The 19,835-nt window shown below is 32.4% G+C and overlaps 2 protein-coding genes across 2 annotated transcripts; one reads left to right on the top strand and one right to left on the bottom strand.

Annotated features, from left to right (window-relative positions):
- Nucleotides 1-3,566: 3,566 nt before the first annotated feature.
- On the top strand, nt 3,567-5,938 carry LOC142542382 (putative UDP-arabinopyranose mutase 1). Its single transcript, XM_075648989.1, has 4 exons — nt 3,567-4,011; nt 4,343-4,593; nt 4,696-4,864; nt 5,349-5,938. Exons 1-4 carry the CDS (start codon nt 3,688-3,690, stop codon nt 5,706-5,708), a joined length of 1,104 nt encoding a protein of 367 aa, XP_075505104.1. The 5' UTR covers nt 3,567-3,687; the 3' UTR covers nt 5,709-5,938.
- An 8,628-nt stretch (nt 5,939-14,566) lies between these two features.
- On the bottom strand, nt 14,567-16,164 carry LOC142541417 (cytochrome P450 94B3-like). The gene has a single exon (XM_075647952.1). The coding sequence runs from the start codon at nt 16,143-16,145 to the stop codon at nt 14,640-14,642; it is 1,506 nt and encodes a 501-aa protein (XP_075504067.1). The 5' UTR covers nt 16,146-16,164; the 3' UTR covers nt 14,567-14,639.
- Nucleotides 16,165-19,835: the final 3,671 nt, after the last annotated feature.

Raw genomic sequence — 19,835 nt, 5'->3', positions numbered from 1 at the left:
ACTATATTTGTGATGAAGATATATCTCTGCAATATGGCTTCTGCTGTAACCTGCAAATAAGAAAAGAACTCGTGAATGGGCGCCGGAGTGGTGTCCGGCGTGGCCACTCCGATGCTTAAGTCAGCAGGTGAAGATGATAACCAGTGTAACTTAAGTAAAAGTAAAGGATACTGGTGTAAATATGTGCGTTAACATGTGTTGGTGAATGAATCATTCTCCAGCACAAGTGAAGAAGAGGAAACCAAAGTCCTTCAAATGAATTACATACCTGCTATTTATAGGAGAAAAGGTAGTAGGTACCTTGTTTTCAGTGCCTACTTGCCGCTTCCTGTCACGCCACCCTACTTTTCCATCAAGTCACATCAATAGGATTCTGTCAGGTGCGCTTCTCGAGACAATATCTTATCTTCTGAACCACTAGAATGCGGCACTGTTATCGAGGTGCCCGGGTAGAATGCCTCCCGGGAGATTTATACAAGAGCCCGGGACTATGACTGCCCGGAGAGTAGAGCATAGGCTCGCACCTGCCCGGCTCCAGAAGAATCCATCTGCAGACTCACTCGGATTTGAGAATCTATTTGATATTCCGGGTCATCCATGACCCTGGCTCTTACGAGATATCATCATACATTTTGATCAAAATTCAAGTTAGCTCAAAACAAAATTTTAATGTTTTTTTTAAAAAAATTTACTGAAATCGCATCTCATAATGGAATAATCATACATTTCACGATAAAAAAAATCCATTTAATTTTAAATTCAAATTGTCCGTCGATCGATTTTTTTTTTTGAAATCGTTCGTCGATCGATTTAATTAGTGATAATGCTTCATATGGTATTTACTACTTACAGTGTGGGGACCCGGACGCTAATCAAGTTCTTAATCATTTTCTGTGAATAATTAATCAATTAGTAATACAGGGTCTAAATTTTTTTTTAAGATGCGGAACGTAGTGACATAAAACATATATACATCTCAGTATAAAGTATAAGTCTTGTACTACATACATTTATTCAACTAAGGTTTAACAGCTAATATCAAGTGTCCAACCCTATCTCTAATCCAAGTCCGGAGCCTCCACTCTAATCACGATCTTTCCTCATCTCCTCGACCCTGAGCCTGTCCCACCTGTTGTCATGCACACATACAAAACAAGACAACAGCCGGATAACTCCGGTGAGAATAAATCCCAGTATAAACAATGTAAACATGCAATCATATAGAAACATATACAAAAGCATGTAACAGTTATCATTAACATGTAGCAAATCAACAAACATGAATGATATAAAACTGTAAATCAACTAGTCATCACAGACTCGACTCAAACAACGCGTCGTCTCAGACTCGACTCAACTCTAACCTAGGGATCCCGGTTTTGAATATTGAGAATTATATCGAATCTCAGTCGATAGGAATGACTCAACCCTAAACGGCATCGATATAATTCCTATATCCAGTGTCTGGGCGAAACAGCCACAGAATTGACGAATCAGTCAAGGATTAAGCGAATCAGCCAATAACTAGACGAATCAGTCAGTAATTAAGCGAATCAGCCAAAGTTTAGACGAATCAGTCGATAACTAGACGAATCAGCCAATAACCAGACGAATCAGCCGGTGACTAGGCGAATCAGCCAATGACTAAACAATCAGTAGTCAATACATGCAGTGACTATAAATCAATAGACTACAAACATCAATCTCATCAATTACAAATATCAATGCAATAAACTAAGTATGTGATTTAGGGAGACTCGAGTCAAACCTCACTCGAGTTGTGCAATCCCAACTCAACATTAGTTTATACCTTTCTTTCTGATACTCTGACTCTGTCGAAGTCTCGAACTCAAAGCATGTCAATACTCAATCTGACAATAACAATATTGAGGGTACGGTATCAATACACCACTCAATCAATACTGGATATAATCAGAATTCAATCAAATTCTGTTTCAACAATATGATGTCATCATTTCAATATATCCAGCACTATCATATCAATCAGATATCAATTCTAACACCTCATAATCGATAACAATTCAATTTTGATATGAAATCTCAATCAACTCAACTCTGAAAATCATAACAATCCCATATGGTATCTATTCTTCAGTCCGGTTTCGATTATACGATGTCTAACATGTCAAGAACATCATATATGAATCCTATCAGATTCTGACAATACCATAATTCCAAATCATATCAAAACGTAGCAAAACTTACGTCCAGTTGTAGCCTACGTCGATAGGAACACAGTACCGAAGTCGGATTCAAAATCAGACGGACGGATCAAACTATAAGGCGTAAGGATTTCTTCCAAAGCTTTCTCGGTTCTTTCCTTCTGATTTCCCTTCTTTTCTTTCGTCCCTTTACTGAAGGAATGATATATATATATCCATTTGCATGATAAAGAAACGTGTCTCGTTTTTCTTAACTTTCAGTCGGCGCTCGGGCGGTCGATCTTTACCGCTCGAGCGCGGAACCCTCTGTCCGTGACTTACATTTGTTATCCACTGGCGCTCGGGCGGTAATTTTCTACCGCTCGGGCGCCACAGGTTCTGCCCGAATGGTATTCTTATTGAACACTGGCGCTCGGACGGTCATTTCCTACCGCTCGGGCGCCAACAGTTCTGTCCAAACATTGTACTTTTCATATGTTTTGCCCAGTCTGATCTCGAAATGGTCCGGCTATAATCACCTCAGTTCATAATCAATAAATCATCTCAGATTACAATAGTCAAATTCTCGGGCATTACATACAGAGTACGAAAATAATAATATAATAAAAAGTTACAATATGACCCTAATTATGCAATTATCAGACTATTTTATATGATAATTTTGTAATATAAAAACAAGGAAAACTTCAAAAATGGCGAAGAAAACGTGAGGGGACAGGCAACCCCATGTGAACTTAACAACACAAAAGTCAAATTAATCTCAACAAAAACCACCCTCTATATAAGTTGAATTAATTCCATAATTTGGTTAATAGGACTTAGTTATTTTAATTTTTTTTATTGTAAATATCAATTAATTTGAAAATTTTGAAAAATAATATCAAATGTCGAACGAATCGAACTTACGAAAACGATTTTATCTTTTTTATATACTAACAAAATTTATGTGATACAATCTCACATATCAAAATAGATATTCGATCTAATCTGAACTGTGAAAAATATTATTTTTTATGTCGTACAATTTATTCTAATTTGAGTGAAAATATCGTTATTTATATATATAAAAATTAGTACTTTTCATTGAATGTATGAATATGATCTACTATTGACGTAGAAACCGTTACACAAGAGATCTACCTACAAATTTATTTATAGATATTTAGATTAGACTTTAGAGTAGATTCGATTGATATTTTGTATAAATTTAACTCGATATATGTAGATATAGATATATATATATATATATATATATATATATAAAATAAAATTGATTTTTTTATTAGATTTTTGTCAAAATTTTAGGAAATAATTTAGGATTAAGATTTATGAATGGTATTAATTGGACGTTGAATGTGTTCGACTCTGTAGTCACTCCTTTCTCGGTACGAAATTACGCGCATTCCACGCCCCTATAAATTCCACACCCCCCCGAAACACCCCCATCACTTCGCCATCACCACTCCTAGATCTGATTGATTCTCTCTCTCTCTCTCGGAAAACCATGTCGAAGCCAGCAACGCAGGTGATGCCGCCGCTCAAGGATGAGTTGGATATAGTGATACCCACCATCCGAAACTTGGATTTCTTGGAAATGTGGAGGCCGTTCTTTCAGCACTACCATTTAATCATCGTCCAAGACGGAGATCCGACCAAGGTTATCAAAGTTCCCGAGGGATTTGACTACGAGCTCTACAATCGGAATGATATAAACAGGATTCTTGGCCCTAAGGCCTCTTGCATCTCCTTCAAGGATTCTGCTTGCAGGTGCTTTGGATTCATGGTGTCTAAGAAGAAGTATATCTACACCATTGATGATGATTGCTTTGTAAGTTCTTCGTTTTTCCGATTCTTGGATTTTTAATTTTTTCGGGTTTTAGGGATCTGGGAAGTCAACGGTCGTTGAGAATATGCTTTGAAAGATATTCCTTTTAGATTTATTTAAGAGTTAACTAACCATGTATTATACGTTTGAACATGCTCATATTACATGTCTGGCGTAGAATATGCTGAACAAAGTATACCGGAATTGTACGGTCAATGTACATGTTTCTTTTAATTCGTATGTGTAATGTTTTCAAATGCTTCTATATTGTTTGTCATATAATTTGTTCGATACTGCCATGTTATTTAAAACTTGATTATTGAAATGGAAAAAGGTGGCCAAAAATCCAACTGGGGAAGACATCAACGCATTGGCTCAACACATTCACAATCTGCTCACTCCATCCACACCTTTGTTTTTCAACACGTTGTACGATCCATTCCGAGAAGGAGCAGATTTCGTGCGTGGATACCCTTTTAGCATGCGTGAAGGTGTGCCAACCGCGGTTTCTCATGGACTCTGGCTCAACATTCCCGATTATGATGCCCCCACCCAGCTTGTTAAACCTCGGGAACGCAACACGAGGTTGGTTGATGTGCTTGATCTTGTCGCATTTTTTATCATATGTTGTCTCTAGATACTGCAAAATAGTAGTACATGTGCACTTATGTTGGTTTGTAAACATAGGTATGTTGATGCTGTTTTAACTATTCCAAAGGGCACTTTGTTTCCCATGTGTGGTATGAATCTTGGATTTAATAGAGAACTCATTGGTCCTGCAATGTATTTTGGGCTCATGGGTGATGGCCAGCCTATCGGGAGATATGACGACATGTGGGCTGGCTGGTGTACTAAGGTAGCTTCTTCACACGATCTCCTTATACACTTTGCCCACAGTTTATAATTTTTAGCACTGTGATGAAGTGTTGATCTCAGGATCAGAGATTTAGGTTGCATAATTTAATCGTTGCTCATTTGTCATATGTGTGGGGGTAAATGTATAGGGGGCTGAGCATGGTGATTCACCCTGCTTCAAAAGGGATAAAAATATAGTTCTTCAAAATTTCAACTTTTGACCCAATTTCTTCTATGCCCGTTGAATGTTTTCGAAAATGGAGTGTCAAGATTTTGTGGTTTTTGGTCTCAACATTGAGCTTCCAGGCCTCCCTTGCGCATATATATGTGATGTCATGTTTTAAACAACGACATTTTCTCATACGCCCTATCTTCAGCAATGTAGTTCAGACAAATAAAAAATCATACGTTTTGGCATGCGAAAACAGGGTCAACTCTGAGTTTTATTTCCTAGAACTCAATGAGTTGAAAATAATAAAATGCAGGTTATCTGTGACCACTTGGGTCTAGGAGTGAAAACTGGTCTGCCATATATCTGGCACAGCAAAGCTAGCAACCCATTTGTCAATCTGAAGAAGGAATACAAGGGCATATACTGGCAGGAAGATATCATTCCATTCTTCCAATCTGTTACCCTGCCCAAGGACTGTACCACCGTGCAAAAGTGTTACATTGAGCTTTCCAAGCTTGTCAAGGAGAAGCTCGGCTCAATTGACCCCTACTTCCAGAAGCTCGCTGATGCTATGGTGACATGGATTGAGGCGTGGGATGAAATCAACTCGACTACTCAGCTGGGGGCTCTGTCACTAGATGGCAAGAAGGATGCTTCGGCTTCTAAGAAGTAGACTTTACTGCGTTTGTTTGGTTATATATTTTCACAAACTTCTTCATACTTCATTGAATCTAGAGATTACGTTGTGCTTTTCTTTAAATTATAGCATTGTGACAATGAGTTATCTATCCCCTCGGACGGATTAAAGGTTTTAAGCTATTTTGATATTTAAATCTTGTGGGTACAACATTTATCATACAAGATATATTATTGCATAACTGAATGTCATAGTATTCCGTTTTAGTTCGTTTGCTTCTCAATTGATTGTGGTGATTTTATGATAACTCGCCAAGCTGGGCAAGAATGTTCATTTTGGCCCGATCATCTGTTGGTTATTATAATGTAGCCGCCGCTGCGCTTGTGTGGCCAGCAATATGTTACTAGGAAATCTTCTGTCGGTGTGGAGGGGACTCGTTTTGAGGTGAATCTCATCAATCCCCGTGTTACATAGGCCGAAACCATATTGCCGACTATGGGCGTAGATGCATGTAGGGTGCAAGACAAAAGCTTTGTCATAATTGAATCTTGAATTTGAGACACAATCCCAAGCTTATACATGTTTGTATGATCATCATAATCTCATTATTTACTAAACATTAAAATCTTATTTTAATTATTTTTAGTTGTTTAAAATTTAAATCAATGAAAAACAATATTAGCTCCTTCATTAGTTAAATTATCATAAAAATATTATTTCAATAAATCTATAACCAACCTACAACTACATAAATTATGCTTTATCTTAATCATAATTGAACATTTGAAAAGTTACAAAAATGATTAATTGGATTGAAAATTCTAGACACGTGGATGATCATTCATAGGGATTGTTAGTTACCGTTAAAATTGATATTTAAGCTTAAGTCAACCTCAAAAGGTAGTTTAAGAAAGAGGATTCTACACATCCATATATATATAACTCTCAATTATTTAATTTAGCGGTGTAAGACATTTAACGATTACTATCTCTTTTCCATAAAAAATTATTATGTTTATATATATATATAACATAACAAAATACATTAATGATGAGATGATATTGGCACGGCTCAATCAAAACATAGAAGCCAAGTGAATCTTGGAGATTTGATTTGATTGAACCATTCCAACATCATCCCCTCTCCCCATTAACTATACATCAACAAATAAGTTTTGTAAAAAACCAGCAAAATTACATGTATATTCCATTTGGAAGAAATAACATTACCCCATAAGGAAGAAATAAGTTACCTGCATTGCCTATTTTATACCAACGACAATGGTGATGATGATTACGATCAAGAAAATATCGTAGTCGTACCGGTATTCAATCGCGCTCTTTAATTTGTTCGTGTAAATTCATGCCTTTAACTGGATTCACAAGATTTATAAAGCATGAGGGAAAAACAATATAGAGAAAGATATTAAACGAGAAAAGGAAGAACAAAATTTCAGTCGAAATGTTCAGGTCTCCATTCTCATTCAAAAGGTTTCTTTTATATATATTGTAAAAATATATGCAACGAAATTAGGATGTCCCTTTCTACGACAAAGTTTTAATATAAATCACAATCACTAATCAAGGCTTTTTTTATTTAAAAAAAATGACTATTTTACAGTCTTTCGCCGGCTAAAAAATCAAATTTAAATTCAATATAAAATTTTCATGTGGTGCACATCTGAAAAATCAAGAACCTATGCGTATATATATATATCAGATATACGCAAGAGTTTTGGTAAAAAAAGCTCGAATTTATTGAAGATGGTCAAATATTTAACATCTCTTTCATTTGATTTATTCCTCTCCAAATTAAAAGTTTTGGAGTAAATGTTTGCAGAGGGGGGAAAGAAAACTAGCGAGGACTTTTTCTAGTAATAAATACTCAACCTTCTTATTCATTAACAAACCTATTTTTGTATCAAAAATAAGAAATTAAGTTGACTATTAAGCTTATTAAAATCACGAATAAAATGTTGTTTTCATCTACAAATAATTAAAAAAATGTAATGATTTTCAAAATTATTGGTTCTTGGAATAAACTTTCATTGACATAGACTCAAACAACGCCATTCAGAAGGAGACAAGTGCTGATCAATTCATTGATTAGTCGGAAATCTAAATTAATTCTTATTTTTAAAAAATATAATTTTAATTTTCTTGTCTTCTATATTTAAAATTTTCTTTACGCATATAACAAATGTTGTGAAAATTAATACCAATTTCAATGTCTCAAATTCCCTGAAAATTTCCATTAATAAATATTACAATTAAAAATCAATCTTCATAACGTAAATATATATATATATATATTTATTATATATATATATATATATTTTTTTTTTAAGTTTGAAAAAAGATTATTCCAGGAAGCTTAAAAATCACAGACTAAAACGAAAACCAAATATTTATAGAAATATATTAAAGAAAGAAAACCAAACTACTCCAAGCTTAACTGAAACAGAGGAATGAACTTCATCCATGATGAATTCTTCGATTCAATACTTCAAGAAAAATTTAAAAAAAAAACAAACGAATCAGATATATTTAAGTATATCGGCCGCCTTGGCGATTTAATTTTTTGCAGTCTAAAATGAATATGTAATGCGATCAGCCATATGCTAAATAATTTTATTCATGACCATAAGTACGTATTAAGCTAAGTATAAAAAAAAAAACTTAATGCCTTAAAAACGCTTGAGCTCGTGTTGCTTTCTTGAAACTCATTCTGCTTAACCTTAAAAAAAAAAAATTTATCTGAATGCCTTAAAAAATTTGGTCACGATACGCCACTGTGAAATTTGAGACATCTCTGATTAATTTATATGTTCTGTGATTTAAGTTATGAAGCTAGCTAACGACTTAAAAATGTTAGGATTTTAGTAAAAGATTTTCCTGACAAATATATAAATGTATCAGTATACAACATTAATCACTAGATTAGGGACACTCGATGAGAAATATCAAAACTTACAATTTTATTACAGTTTCGTTTTGGAAAAGTGACAACTTGAACGCATATATATATGCTTGTTTTTGTTTTGACACCAGGGAGGGGGTTTTTTAGGTCTTGAATTCAAGATACTCCCATAAGGATCTGGGTCCTCATCAACCCGGTTTATTACTTGATTAGCCCAAAACAGAACCAATATGCTAGTCATTTTCTTGAGGACCCGGGCAAGAGGCCTCATCTCAGGCACTTCTCCTCTCCTTGGGCAGTCATCATAGCCCGGGTTTTCTACCAACGAGCCGGGAACTCTACTATCCGGGTTACCTCGAGAATTGAACCACACTCGAGTATGATTGGTACATGCCGTCTAATCTGTCGGAACAACTTGGGCTTGGAGTGTCTTAGAAGCCATCAGATGCTAGGGTATGGGCAACCGACTTGCCACTACCCGGGTTACCTCGAGAATTGAACCACACTCGAGTATGATTGATACAGGCCGTCTAATCTGTCGGAACAACTTGGGCTTGGAGTGTCTTAGAAGTCATCAGAGGCTAGTATGGTAAACCGACTTAATAGATGGCATGGAAATCGAGGTAACTACCCATTCATCTACTATAAATAACAAGCATTAATGCCATTAAAGGATTCTGAAATCTTTGAACTCTAAGCACTATACATATTTTCTCTCAAATATTGCTTGTGTTCATCTTCAACCTGCTGACTTTAGGATCGGAGTGGCCACGTCTGACACCCCTCCGGCGCCCATTCACGAGTTACTTTCTTGTTTGCAGGTGTTAATCTCAACCATTATATTCACTCAAAATTCCCAAACACTATAAATTGTTGGTTTGATCTGTTGGAGCTCCTTACCCGGCTCATTCATTTCAACGAGATCACATCAGGGTCCATTGTGCAGTCATGCAGGCGCAGGCCCGAGCTCGAAGCGTGACATATTAATATATGCATTGTAAAATACTACCTTTTTAGAGCGAACTCGTTCGACACTAATCCTCAACTGGCGTTCCAGTTGTTTCGAGTCTTTCATGCCTAGCCCTGATAGATTTTCTCCAGCAAAATGCCTTTGTAGGAATAAGAAATATATTACGTACACGATAATAATGAGTATGAAATATACAAGTTTACCGATTTTAAAGGAATAGGTATTTATGGAAAACTTAAAGAAAAAAAATTATCACAAACTTAGAGAAAATTACATTTTTCATTCTACATTTTGTATTTTTCTAGTTTACTTCTGTTAACGATAATTTTGTATTTTTAGTTACATGACTTGGAATTCTTTTTATTTTCACTGTCAACATGATCAAAAGTGAAAAAAATGCAAATTACATAACTAGAAATATAATTTTCTCTCCTAAATAAAAAACAGAACACTCTAATTTGAACATTCAAATATATAGATATTTTAAAACACCAATGGACGGGACACACGCGTTGCATGTGGAATACAGCAACAAATTACCAATATAAATTGAAGACACTTGCAGCTACAGAAAATTAAATAGAAAAACTATGATTTGGGTAGCATAACAAAAAAAATACATGACATGCATATCCTTAATTACAAATAATGAGAATTTTAAAGTTCTCCGCTTTCTATAAGCGAAGATATGGACTTCAATTAATAAGAAGTCTTGCGAGTTGTTCAATAATCAAAGGCAGAACTTTTCTACAAAAAAAAAAAAAAAAAAAAAAAAGGTACAATCATTAGGAATTGTACGCCAAACAAATAAAATTTTAAGGAGTAGACAAAGTTAATAAATTATCATGGATGAAAATCAAAAGAATTGTAACTAAACAATATAAATTTAATAACAAGTGTAAGAGGAAACAAAAAACTGAAAAGAACACGGGAAAAAGAACGAAGGAACGTGAAATTATTTTTAATCATATTAAATAAAATGGTAGAAATAATTTAAAACACAATAAATTCAAACACACCAAAAAAGTTTGAATCCATACCTTAAGGATTATCTATTCACCATTGTAGCCTCTTAACATGCTTGTTTTGTACTTGAGAAACTAATTTTTAAAAAATGCTTGTGATGGAAAATAGAGACAATTATGAAGAATTTTTGTTATTGTTAGAACATTTGAGAGATGATGTCAAAATTCACTTACGAAAAAATAAAATACATATCCAATACCTCTATTTTGTATTAATTTGTCACTGCAAAGACTCAAAAATATATAGAGTCAGAATAATCAATATGGATGGGAACAGTGGCGGAGCCACATGCATGTATACGTAAATTTTGTATAATTTTGGAGTAATTAATATGATATTAGTTCGGGTAGATTAATTTAAAATATTAAAGGATTTTCAAAGTTTAAAATTCTATCCCGAGCAGAACTATATTTCCGACTCCGCCACTGGATGGGAACAAGTTACAATCTTCACTTGTCATGAAGTTTGTTTTTCTTGGAAATACATTCGTTTGTCTCCATCTAAGATCCTTTAGGTAAGTTTAAAGGGATGTTATTATTGTTTTAAAATTTATTGAAGGATCATACTGCTGTTTGAATTAATTATATTTATATTTAGGGTCATTTCATAATTTTAAAAAACTATTGAGAGTCTAAAGAACAATTTGAAATTTTGAAAATTAAAAACAAAAATATAATATGTACGTCATATGAGGATAATTTTAGGAGACGAAAGATATTGTCATCTTCTTTTGTCATTATTAGGAAAGTGAATAGAGTGTAATTTGAAATATTGAAAAAATATATATAATATGTACATCATATAAAGATAATTTTGAAAAAAAAGATGTTATATTCAAAATATTCTTTATATATAGATATATATATATATAGATAGATAACATAGATATTATATTTGACTAAACTCAAACACAATATCTTTAAGCAAAAAATTATGTGAGACGGTCACACGGGTCGTATTTTGTGAGACAGATATCTTATTTGGATCATCAATGAAAAAATCTTATTTTTTATGCTAAGAGTATTACTTTTTATTGTGAATATTGGTATGGTTGACATGTTTCACATATTAAGATTCGTGAAACCGTGAGACCTACTCATATCTTTAACGTCTTGCAAACTATTTTAATTTTATCTTTTAAGGCTGCATTTGGTTGCCTTGATTATGTGGGTTTATGTTTTTTTTTAACCACCTAATCTCATGTTTGGTACGTTTTTTATTTAACCAAGTCAATTCCTCCTATGAACGATTATGTTATATTAGGTGGGTTAAAATGATCACTTTTCATCCCATAGGATTATTTATCATACTCTTAATCCATCCTATTTTTTCAATTTTACCCTCACCACCACTTCCCACCACCGTCGCCTCCGACCGGTCACCACACCGTCGGCCGACCACCGTCGCAATAGTGGAAGGACAATTTAGTCAATTCATCAAAGATTCTAAATTATCTCATTCTTAACCATCATACCAAACATAATATTATTTTATCACTATATATGATATTTCTATTTCAATCATTTTCTTTATCATTTATCTCTTAATCATTTCATAATTTTATACTCCAATCAAACACAGTCTAAACACTTTTTGCATTTGTTCCTTTATTGTATGGCCGACACGTTGGGCTGTGCTTCATATCTCTGAACGTTTCTTCGGCAGACAGGTTACATCAATACCAATTGGAATGGAAGAATCAGACTCATTCATTTTAATCAAACAATTAATTTTTATCAGAATTATCGTAACAATAATGTTTTAAATTTTTAGAAGAACTTATTGATTTATCTTAATTCCTAAAACAATTACAATATCAAAACAAAATTTGTTTGCTTAAAACACAAATTTAATATATTTCTCATTTTTTCTTAAAATTTGAAACATAAACGAACATTAATATTTTTTTCCCTAAAATTAATTTCGTTTTATTTTAAATTAATATATTGTTATAAAACTTGTTTTCTGTTGATGTATCATTGTCTATAAATGTATGACAAAAACTTGTGTGAGACGATCTCACGTGTCGTATTTTGTGAGACAGATCTCTTATTTGAGTCATCAATGAAAAAATATTACTTTCTATGCTAAGAGTATTACTTTTTATTGTGAATATCGATAACGTTGGCTCGCCTCACAGATAAAGATTCGTGAGACCGTCTCATAAAATATCTACTCTGAATGTATTATTGTTTTAATATTATATTATCCAGTGAATTTCTTCTATTATGATTTATAAGCATTCATTCTAAAATAGAATTAAACTGGAAATATATTATGAATTTATGTTTTTAAAATAATGTAATTTATTTTCTTATTTATCATGTGTATTTTTTATGAGACAAAAATAAACTGAAAAATAAACATATGTAAATAAAATTAAAAAGAAACTTTGATTAAGAAAATTTTGCATCCAAAATTTTTTTTTTTTTTATCTACATGAAATTTCATTTTGCAGCATATTGTTAAGTATATAGTTTGTGTTAAATATCATAAAAAAGACAACCTATTGTAATATTTTATGAAAATATATCAATGCCCAAAAATTATCATTTTAAATAAGTTATTTTTCAAATAAAATCATTTTTTTAAAAAATATTTGTTAAATATAAAAAATTTATGAAATTTACCTACATTAGATTCAACATTTTCTATTCATATTAATATTGTGAATATAATGTTAAAAAATACGAAGAAACATTCAAAGACATTTCCAATATTTGGAACATATTTAAAAAGGTGAAAAAGTTTTTTTTTTTAAAAAAAAGGAGGCAATAAGTGTATTCTTCTCAACTTAAAATATATGATGGAGATTTGTAATGTGATTAACCAAACATAGAGTGTAAATAACACTTCAATTTTCAAATAATTTTTTATTTTATCATTTTTGGTCTTTTTTAAATTAGAAGAGTCCTGCATCCTGTTTCATTTCAAATAATATTTTTAAAAAAATCATGACACATGTGCAAGTTTCCTTCTAAAATTCATGTCAACATCCACGTCCTCCAAATTAAAAAATGACCAATAAATTTAAAAACACTGATGTGAGTTACATGTGTAAAAATGCAAAATAAGACCAAAAATAAAAAAAAATATGCAAGCTATATGACTATAAATACAAAATCATAATTAACAAGACAAAAATTGGAAAAATGCAAATTACATGACCAAAAATATAATTATCTCCTAAAAATATATAGTAGAATATCCACCCTAAGAAATGTTATATATACATCAAAAGACATATTGAATAAAATTTTCATGGATATTAAATTTTCCATAACAAGAAACCAATTTGTTTAAAAGCTATTGTTATCTTCCTAAAGTGCTATTTTAATTTTAATTTTATTATTATTATTATTATTATTTATATTTAAAAAATTTATAGCAAAAATTTGTTCTCGCATTGAATTTTTTTTACATTAATTTAGCATTGTTTAAATATAAAATAATATCTGTTTTGGGTTTAAAAGATACAACTAACGTGATTATATATAAATATGTAATCAATGAATATGATAACGCTACATAAAATATCAAACAACTTGGTTAACATATAGATCAGTGAAAAAAAACTAAATATGCTTTTAGAAAATAAATCATTTGCTTGCGGGGTTGGTTTAATTCAATCAAACTTTAATGTGGCTCTATAATTTTTAATCAAAATTTTTAAGTTTTGATAATATTTTTTATTTTCAATAAATATAATATAAAAAGTCATTCTTCAAGAAAATTTGTTTTAACCTTTTTTTGAAACAAAAAACAAATTTGTAGAAATCAAAACATAAACAATTTTACCAATATCGTCACGTATGTACAAATTTTGACCAAGGTTTGATTGCAATTAAACCATTGGTTATTTCCAAATGGTAAAACAGTGATACTGTCGGGAGAAAAAAATAAAAGAAAGCTTGGTAGAAGAGTCAAAACAGACCATTTGACTTCAACCCTGCATTTAATTTGATGTAATGAATGATATACATAAAATTATATAATTTTATTTTATTGTTTAAATTAATGAAATACAAACATAAAAAATCATCATCGCCATTTACGCTGCCCTCCGACGAATTCTAACATGGAAACCTCCAGCCATGTGAGCCGTCAGCAGAGGAACAAAAATCGGTTGTTCGTGAAGAACAGGTAGAAGCTCGAACCGGCTCAAGACCGAAGCAACCACATATTTCATCTGAATGAAAGCCATTTCTTTCCCAAGGCATACTCTTGGACCGGCCTGAAACACGGGAAACTTGTAAGGGCTCACTGGTTTCAAAACCCCGTCATTATGGAACCACCGGTCCGGTTTGAACTCGAGTCGGTCTTCGCCCCACAACTCCTCCATTCTGCCCATTCCATACGGAAAATACGTAACCCGGTCCCCGCGGTAAACAGGAGTCCCGTCTGGCAAAATGTCGTCGTTTGCTGCATGCTTCGAATCCCACGCCACTGGTGGGTAAAGCCTCATGCATTCATACAAGCATGCTTCGATAAAGTTCATTTCTTTCAAGTCTTCGAAAACAAATTTGTTATCGGAAATCTTGAATGAAATAATTTCCTCCACCGCTTGCTTTTCGATTTCCCGGTGACCCGTGAACAACCAGAACAGCCACGTCAAGGCGGCGGAGGTGGTGTCTCTTCCAGCCATGAGAAAACTTATAGCCATATCTCTTACCATTTCACCACCCAGACCAGCTTCCAGAAACCTCGACAAAAGATCGCCGCCGCCGCCATCATTTTTTATCTTCTCTTTCTTAGCTTGAATTATTTCATCCACACAACCATGCACAATATCCACAGCCTCTTTCAAGTCCTTCTCCGATCCCAAATTCAAGGCTCTCTTCAATTTCCACAACGTGGAAACGGGCGCAACCCCACGCATTGCGGATTTCTCTGAAGCAGAATCGAACGCAGTCGCAAGAGGCGGCGCTGCTCGAGAAAGGTCCAAACAAAAAGGGTCCGCCCCCAGTGCAACCTTACAAATGGTATCGAATCCGAACCTCTTCAAAACCTCTTGCATGTCCAAGATCTTGTCATTTTCCGCAGCATTTTCGAGGGTAGGAATCAACCTAGTTTCCACCTCGCCTTCAAGAACTTTCACCACAAATTCTCTCAGAGATTTAGCACTGAATTCATGGCTAGCCAGCTTACGCTGAGTGCTCCATTTCTCACCATCAACGTTGAAGATTCCGAGCCCAAGAAAATCACCGAGCAAATCCGTAAAAGGCCTGCCCTTTGGAAAGTTGACGAAGTTCGTTTTCAGGATATATTCAACGTTTTTCGGGTTTGCGACAACGACAATTCTCGGTGCACCGATACGGTGCACGATAATCGTCTGTGTTTTGGATTGGGACAAGAGGTGTGTGTACCAATCCAGCAGGCGGTGGCGATTCTGGTAGAATGAAATCAGACAATTGATGCGAAGGAACAATGGAATCTTGACAAAATTACTGACACAGGAGGCGAACTTTTGGAATTTCAGAAAAAGTTTTTTGGATGATATAATGCAAGAAACCAGAAGAAACCCTAGAGTGACACAAGAAAGAAGAGAGAGAATCATGGTTAAATATGGAAATGGAGAAGATGATTGATTTGGGTTGGAGTTTGGAGAATTTTCGCCGAGATTTATACTAAGAAAATAGTAATTAAGTCACGTGCTCAATTGGTGAAAAAGATTGTGTGTAATAATGACATATATCTCAGTTTGACTGCCAAGGTGGACGAATAATACGGGTTGCGAGCAAAAGCGGGCGGGGTTCGGCGTGATAGATGGAGAAATAGGCCCACATATTTATTGTACGAATTAAATTTCACTTTTTTTAAAAAAAATAATAAAGCAGGTCGACGTAACCTATGAAAGCTGAAAATAATAATTATTATAAAAAAAACATAATTATATATTTCTATTTAATAGTTTAAACTCGTGCGAATAAGATATTTATCACGGAATCGTTGGTAACTTTAATTATTTGGTTATAAATTTGTAATTGCAAAAAAAAAAACATTTTTCTTTTTCATTATATGGTTTTTAAGCTTATAACTTGAACTCAACTCAACCGCAAAAGCTATCTCAAGAGGAGAGTATTGTTCAAGTCCATATATGCAACTTCAATGATTTTATCTAACCGATGTGAGACAATTAACCATAGTTGAAACATGCTTCGAGGTAGAAATTTTTTACGAAAATCATTGCCCTCTCTAATTGTTAAAAAATCAAAATCGTAGAAAATCTATCACCATATCAATGTGTATCATACATATATCGGAGTAATATGTACAACCAAATTTATATAACATAGATAATTTTATTTATCAAAATTTCATGATAGATCCAATACAAAATCTCACGACATAATAGAAAAATCTAAATATCATTATTGTACGATATATTTTTAACATAATTCTATATTTTGACCTTGAAATGGACATTTATAACTAACTACATTATGGCTTCGCTAATAAAATAACAATTATTCTTCTATTACATGGTTTTTCCAAACCTAAGTTGAATTAAATTAACCACGCAAACTTAAATATATTTAATTTAACTTTCAATTATTTCATTATCACTATTTTTAATGATATATTTGTTATCGTAGGAGATCGATTTTGTTCGATGAAATTTTAAGCAATAGTTTAATCGGGTTTTGTTCAATGAAATCGAAAATAGATTGATTGCACAAAATCCATACATGTCTCAACTAAATAAGTTTAGTATGACTATTTTCTTAAAACCGTCTTTTTTTTGTTCGAGAAAATAACTGTTACAACATAATCTTGAATCTGAAATCTCGTCTCAAAATTAACACTGGTGTCAAATTAATGATTGTAAATCAATAATTCAAAACTAACTTGATGAAATCAAGATTAATCACACTATAAATCAAATAAAAGGTTGTGCGAATATCCTTCAAGAAAGAACAACTTCAATCGTTTATTTTTGAAGGTATTAACATTGAAGTGACCATTGGTGATTTATCTACTTAACAAACATTTGTACCAAACATGGAAATAATGTATTTATGACGAAATGAACTGATTATCTCCCACTACTAATTTTCTTTAAAAACAAGAAAATATTATCATTCGTACGAGATAATGAAATATGTATAATCTAGAGACGATAAACCAATATATATAACGATGAATTAGTTTATTTTATATTTTTAATATATTTCCACGGGTGGTAATTATATCAATAGGGGATCGAGGCTTTGGTGAATGTGTTTTTTTCCGTGACCCGAAAATTTTAATAAAAATATTAAAACATTGTCCAAGAAATTCCAAAATGAAAGGACAACAATTTTAAAATACGCTGGAATATTTATATATTTGTGTGTGTGATTTTTAAATTTGGAGGAACTCTGACGACGCATTATTTCATCACGTTTGATGATAATTACACATTGCTTTTATTTTTTAAAAAATAGATATTGACTTGTCGGCGTAGTTCTTGATATTCTCCAAACCAGAAAACTGGCCCCGACGCACCATTTCAACATGAAACGTGGCATCCTTTCTTCCTTTAAATTTTATTAAATATATTATTTGTGATCGACATGCGATTACGTGACATTTAATATATTTTTTTTATATGATAATTTATATTAAGATATGTAATCAAAGTCTAAATGAAATCGTATAAAGTAATACTTTATTTATTCTTTTTTTTTGTTAAGAGTCTATTCAAGATCATATAAAAGTAATATTTTATTTCTTTGTTTACGTAAAGTCCCTTGTTTCATTAGGAACTAATTTAAAAATAGTTATTTAAAATGGTTTTTATAAACTCCTATAATAAATTGAAATAATTAATTATCTTTGTAAAATGCAAAGATTAATATAAAATAATTATTATGGTCTGATATATTTGACAAAAATATAATCCAAACAGAGTTACGTTGTTCACTTGCCTATATACAACCAAAGAAACAAGCCAAATCAAACCGCCTTCCGCCTCCTCTTTGGTTTTTTTTTTTTTAATTTTTAGAATTCAAACACATCACCGCTCCCAAACAAAAACAACAATAAATAAATAACAAAAAATACGTATATACATAATATATTTATAGAAATATTATTGTGTAAATATTAAAAATTATATCTATATTTCATATACCATTTGAATCATAACATAGACAAAAAATGTCTTTTTGGAATCCTTAAAATACCTCTTTTTTTTTTTTTTTTTTTATCCCCCGTTTTTTTTCTATTTTTTTGGTATGGGAAAATAAATTTATGTGAAAAAATTCTAAAAAACATCAAAAAATCATAAGTTTTAATTTTATTTTAATTTTAATTTAATTTCTTTAACAAAAGTAGTTATTAAAAAAACCGAATAAGAATGCACACAATGTGTGCACATGGGGAACTAATGTATATTATTTTGTTTATGAATGTGATATTTTCTTGTATGATTGATTATTGATGGCGCATTCTATATGAAATTATATTAGGTTATTTTAATTGAAATAAAAATAAAATACGGCAATAATTTATTTTTAACTCTAAAAACGTAATCATTTTTATTTTTTGGAGCTAAAACGTGAGCATTTTTGCCAATGGAAAGAGACATAGCCATTTTAAGGAAACATAAATTTTATGTCAAGATTACTTGATTGAACTTTCGAGTTCCACTCCATATCTTCAATAAAATCAAACAAAATATTTGAGAAAAAATACGCTTATATGTGCACGTGTAATAACTCAATTTCTTTCAGAATCTGTCCTCTCGATTCCCACCTTTTTTCCGGCGCCGCTGTAACACACACACGTATGTATGCAGTGACGGAACCAGAAATATGGCTCTGTCCGGGCTAGAATTTTAAACTCTAAAATATTTTAATATTTTAAATTGATCTACTCGGGTTAATATTATATTATTTCAAAATTATACAAAATTTACATTATTACATATATTACATTTTTTTTAAAAAAAATTGGACCACCCAAAGCCCGGGTAAAGGAGCATGTGGCTCCACCCCGTATGTATGTATATATATATGTATGTATATATATATAGATACGTGCGTGTGTGTGAAATGTGGTGTTTTCAACATTTAATTGGGTAAAAGTCAACATTGTGAGATGTCAATGCAAGTGAAGTAGGATTTTGCAGGTCAGCACTCAACGCTTGGAGTCGACATCAGTCCATTTTGAATCCTTGACCATTGTGTGCCACCTCTCTTTCCATTATATATGGGTTTATAACTGGATATTTAAAAAAATTATTGGAAAATTATTATTTTTT

This window comes from Primulina tabacum, chromosome 4 (assembly GCF_025594145.1).
Source record: "Primulina tabacum isolate GXHZ01 chromosome 4, ASM2559414v2, whole genome shotgun sequence".
In the NCBI taxonomy this organism is placed as follows: domain Eukaryota; kingdom Viridiplantae; phylum Streptophyta; class Magnoliopsida; order Lamiales; family Gesneriaceae; genus Primulina; species Primulina tabacum.
This window is presented reverse-complemented; position numbering and strand designations above follow the sequence as displayed.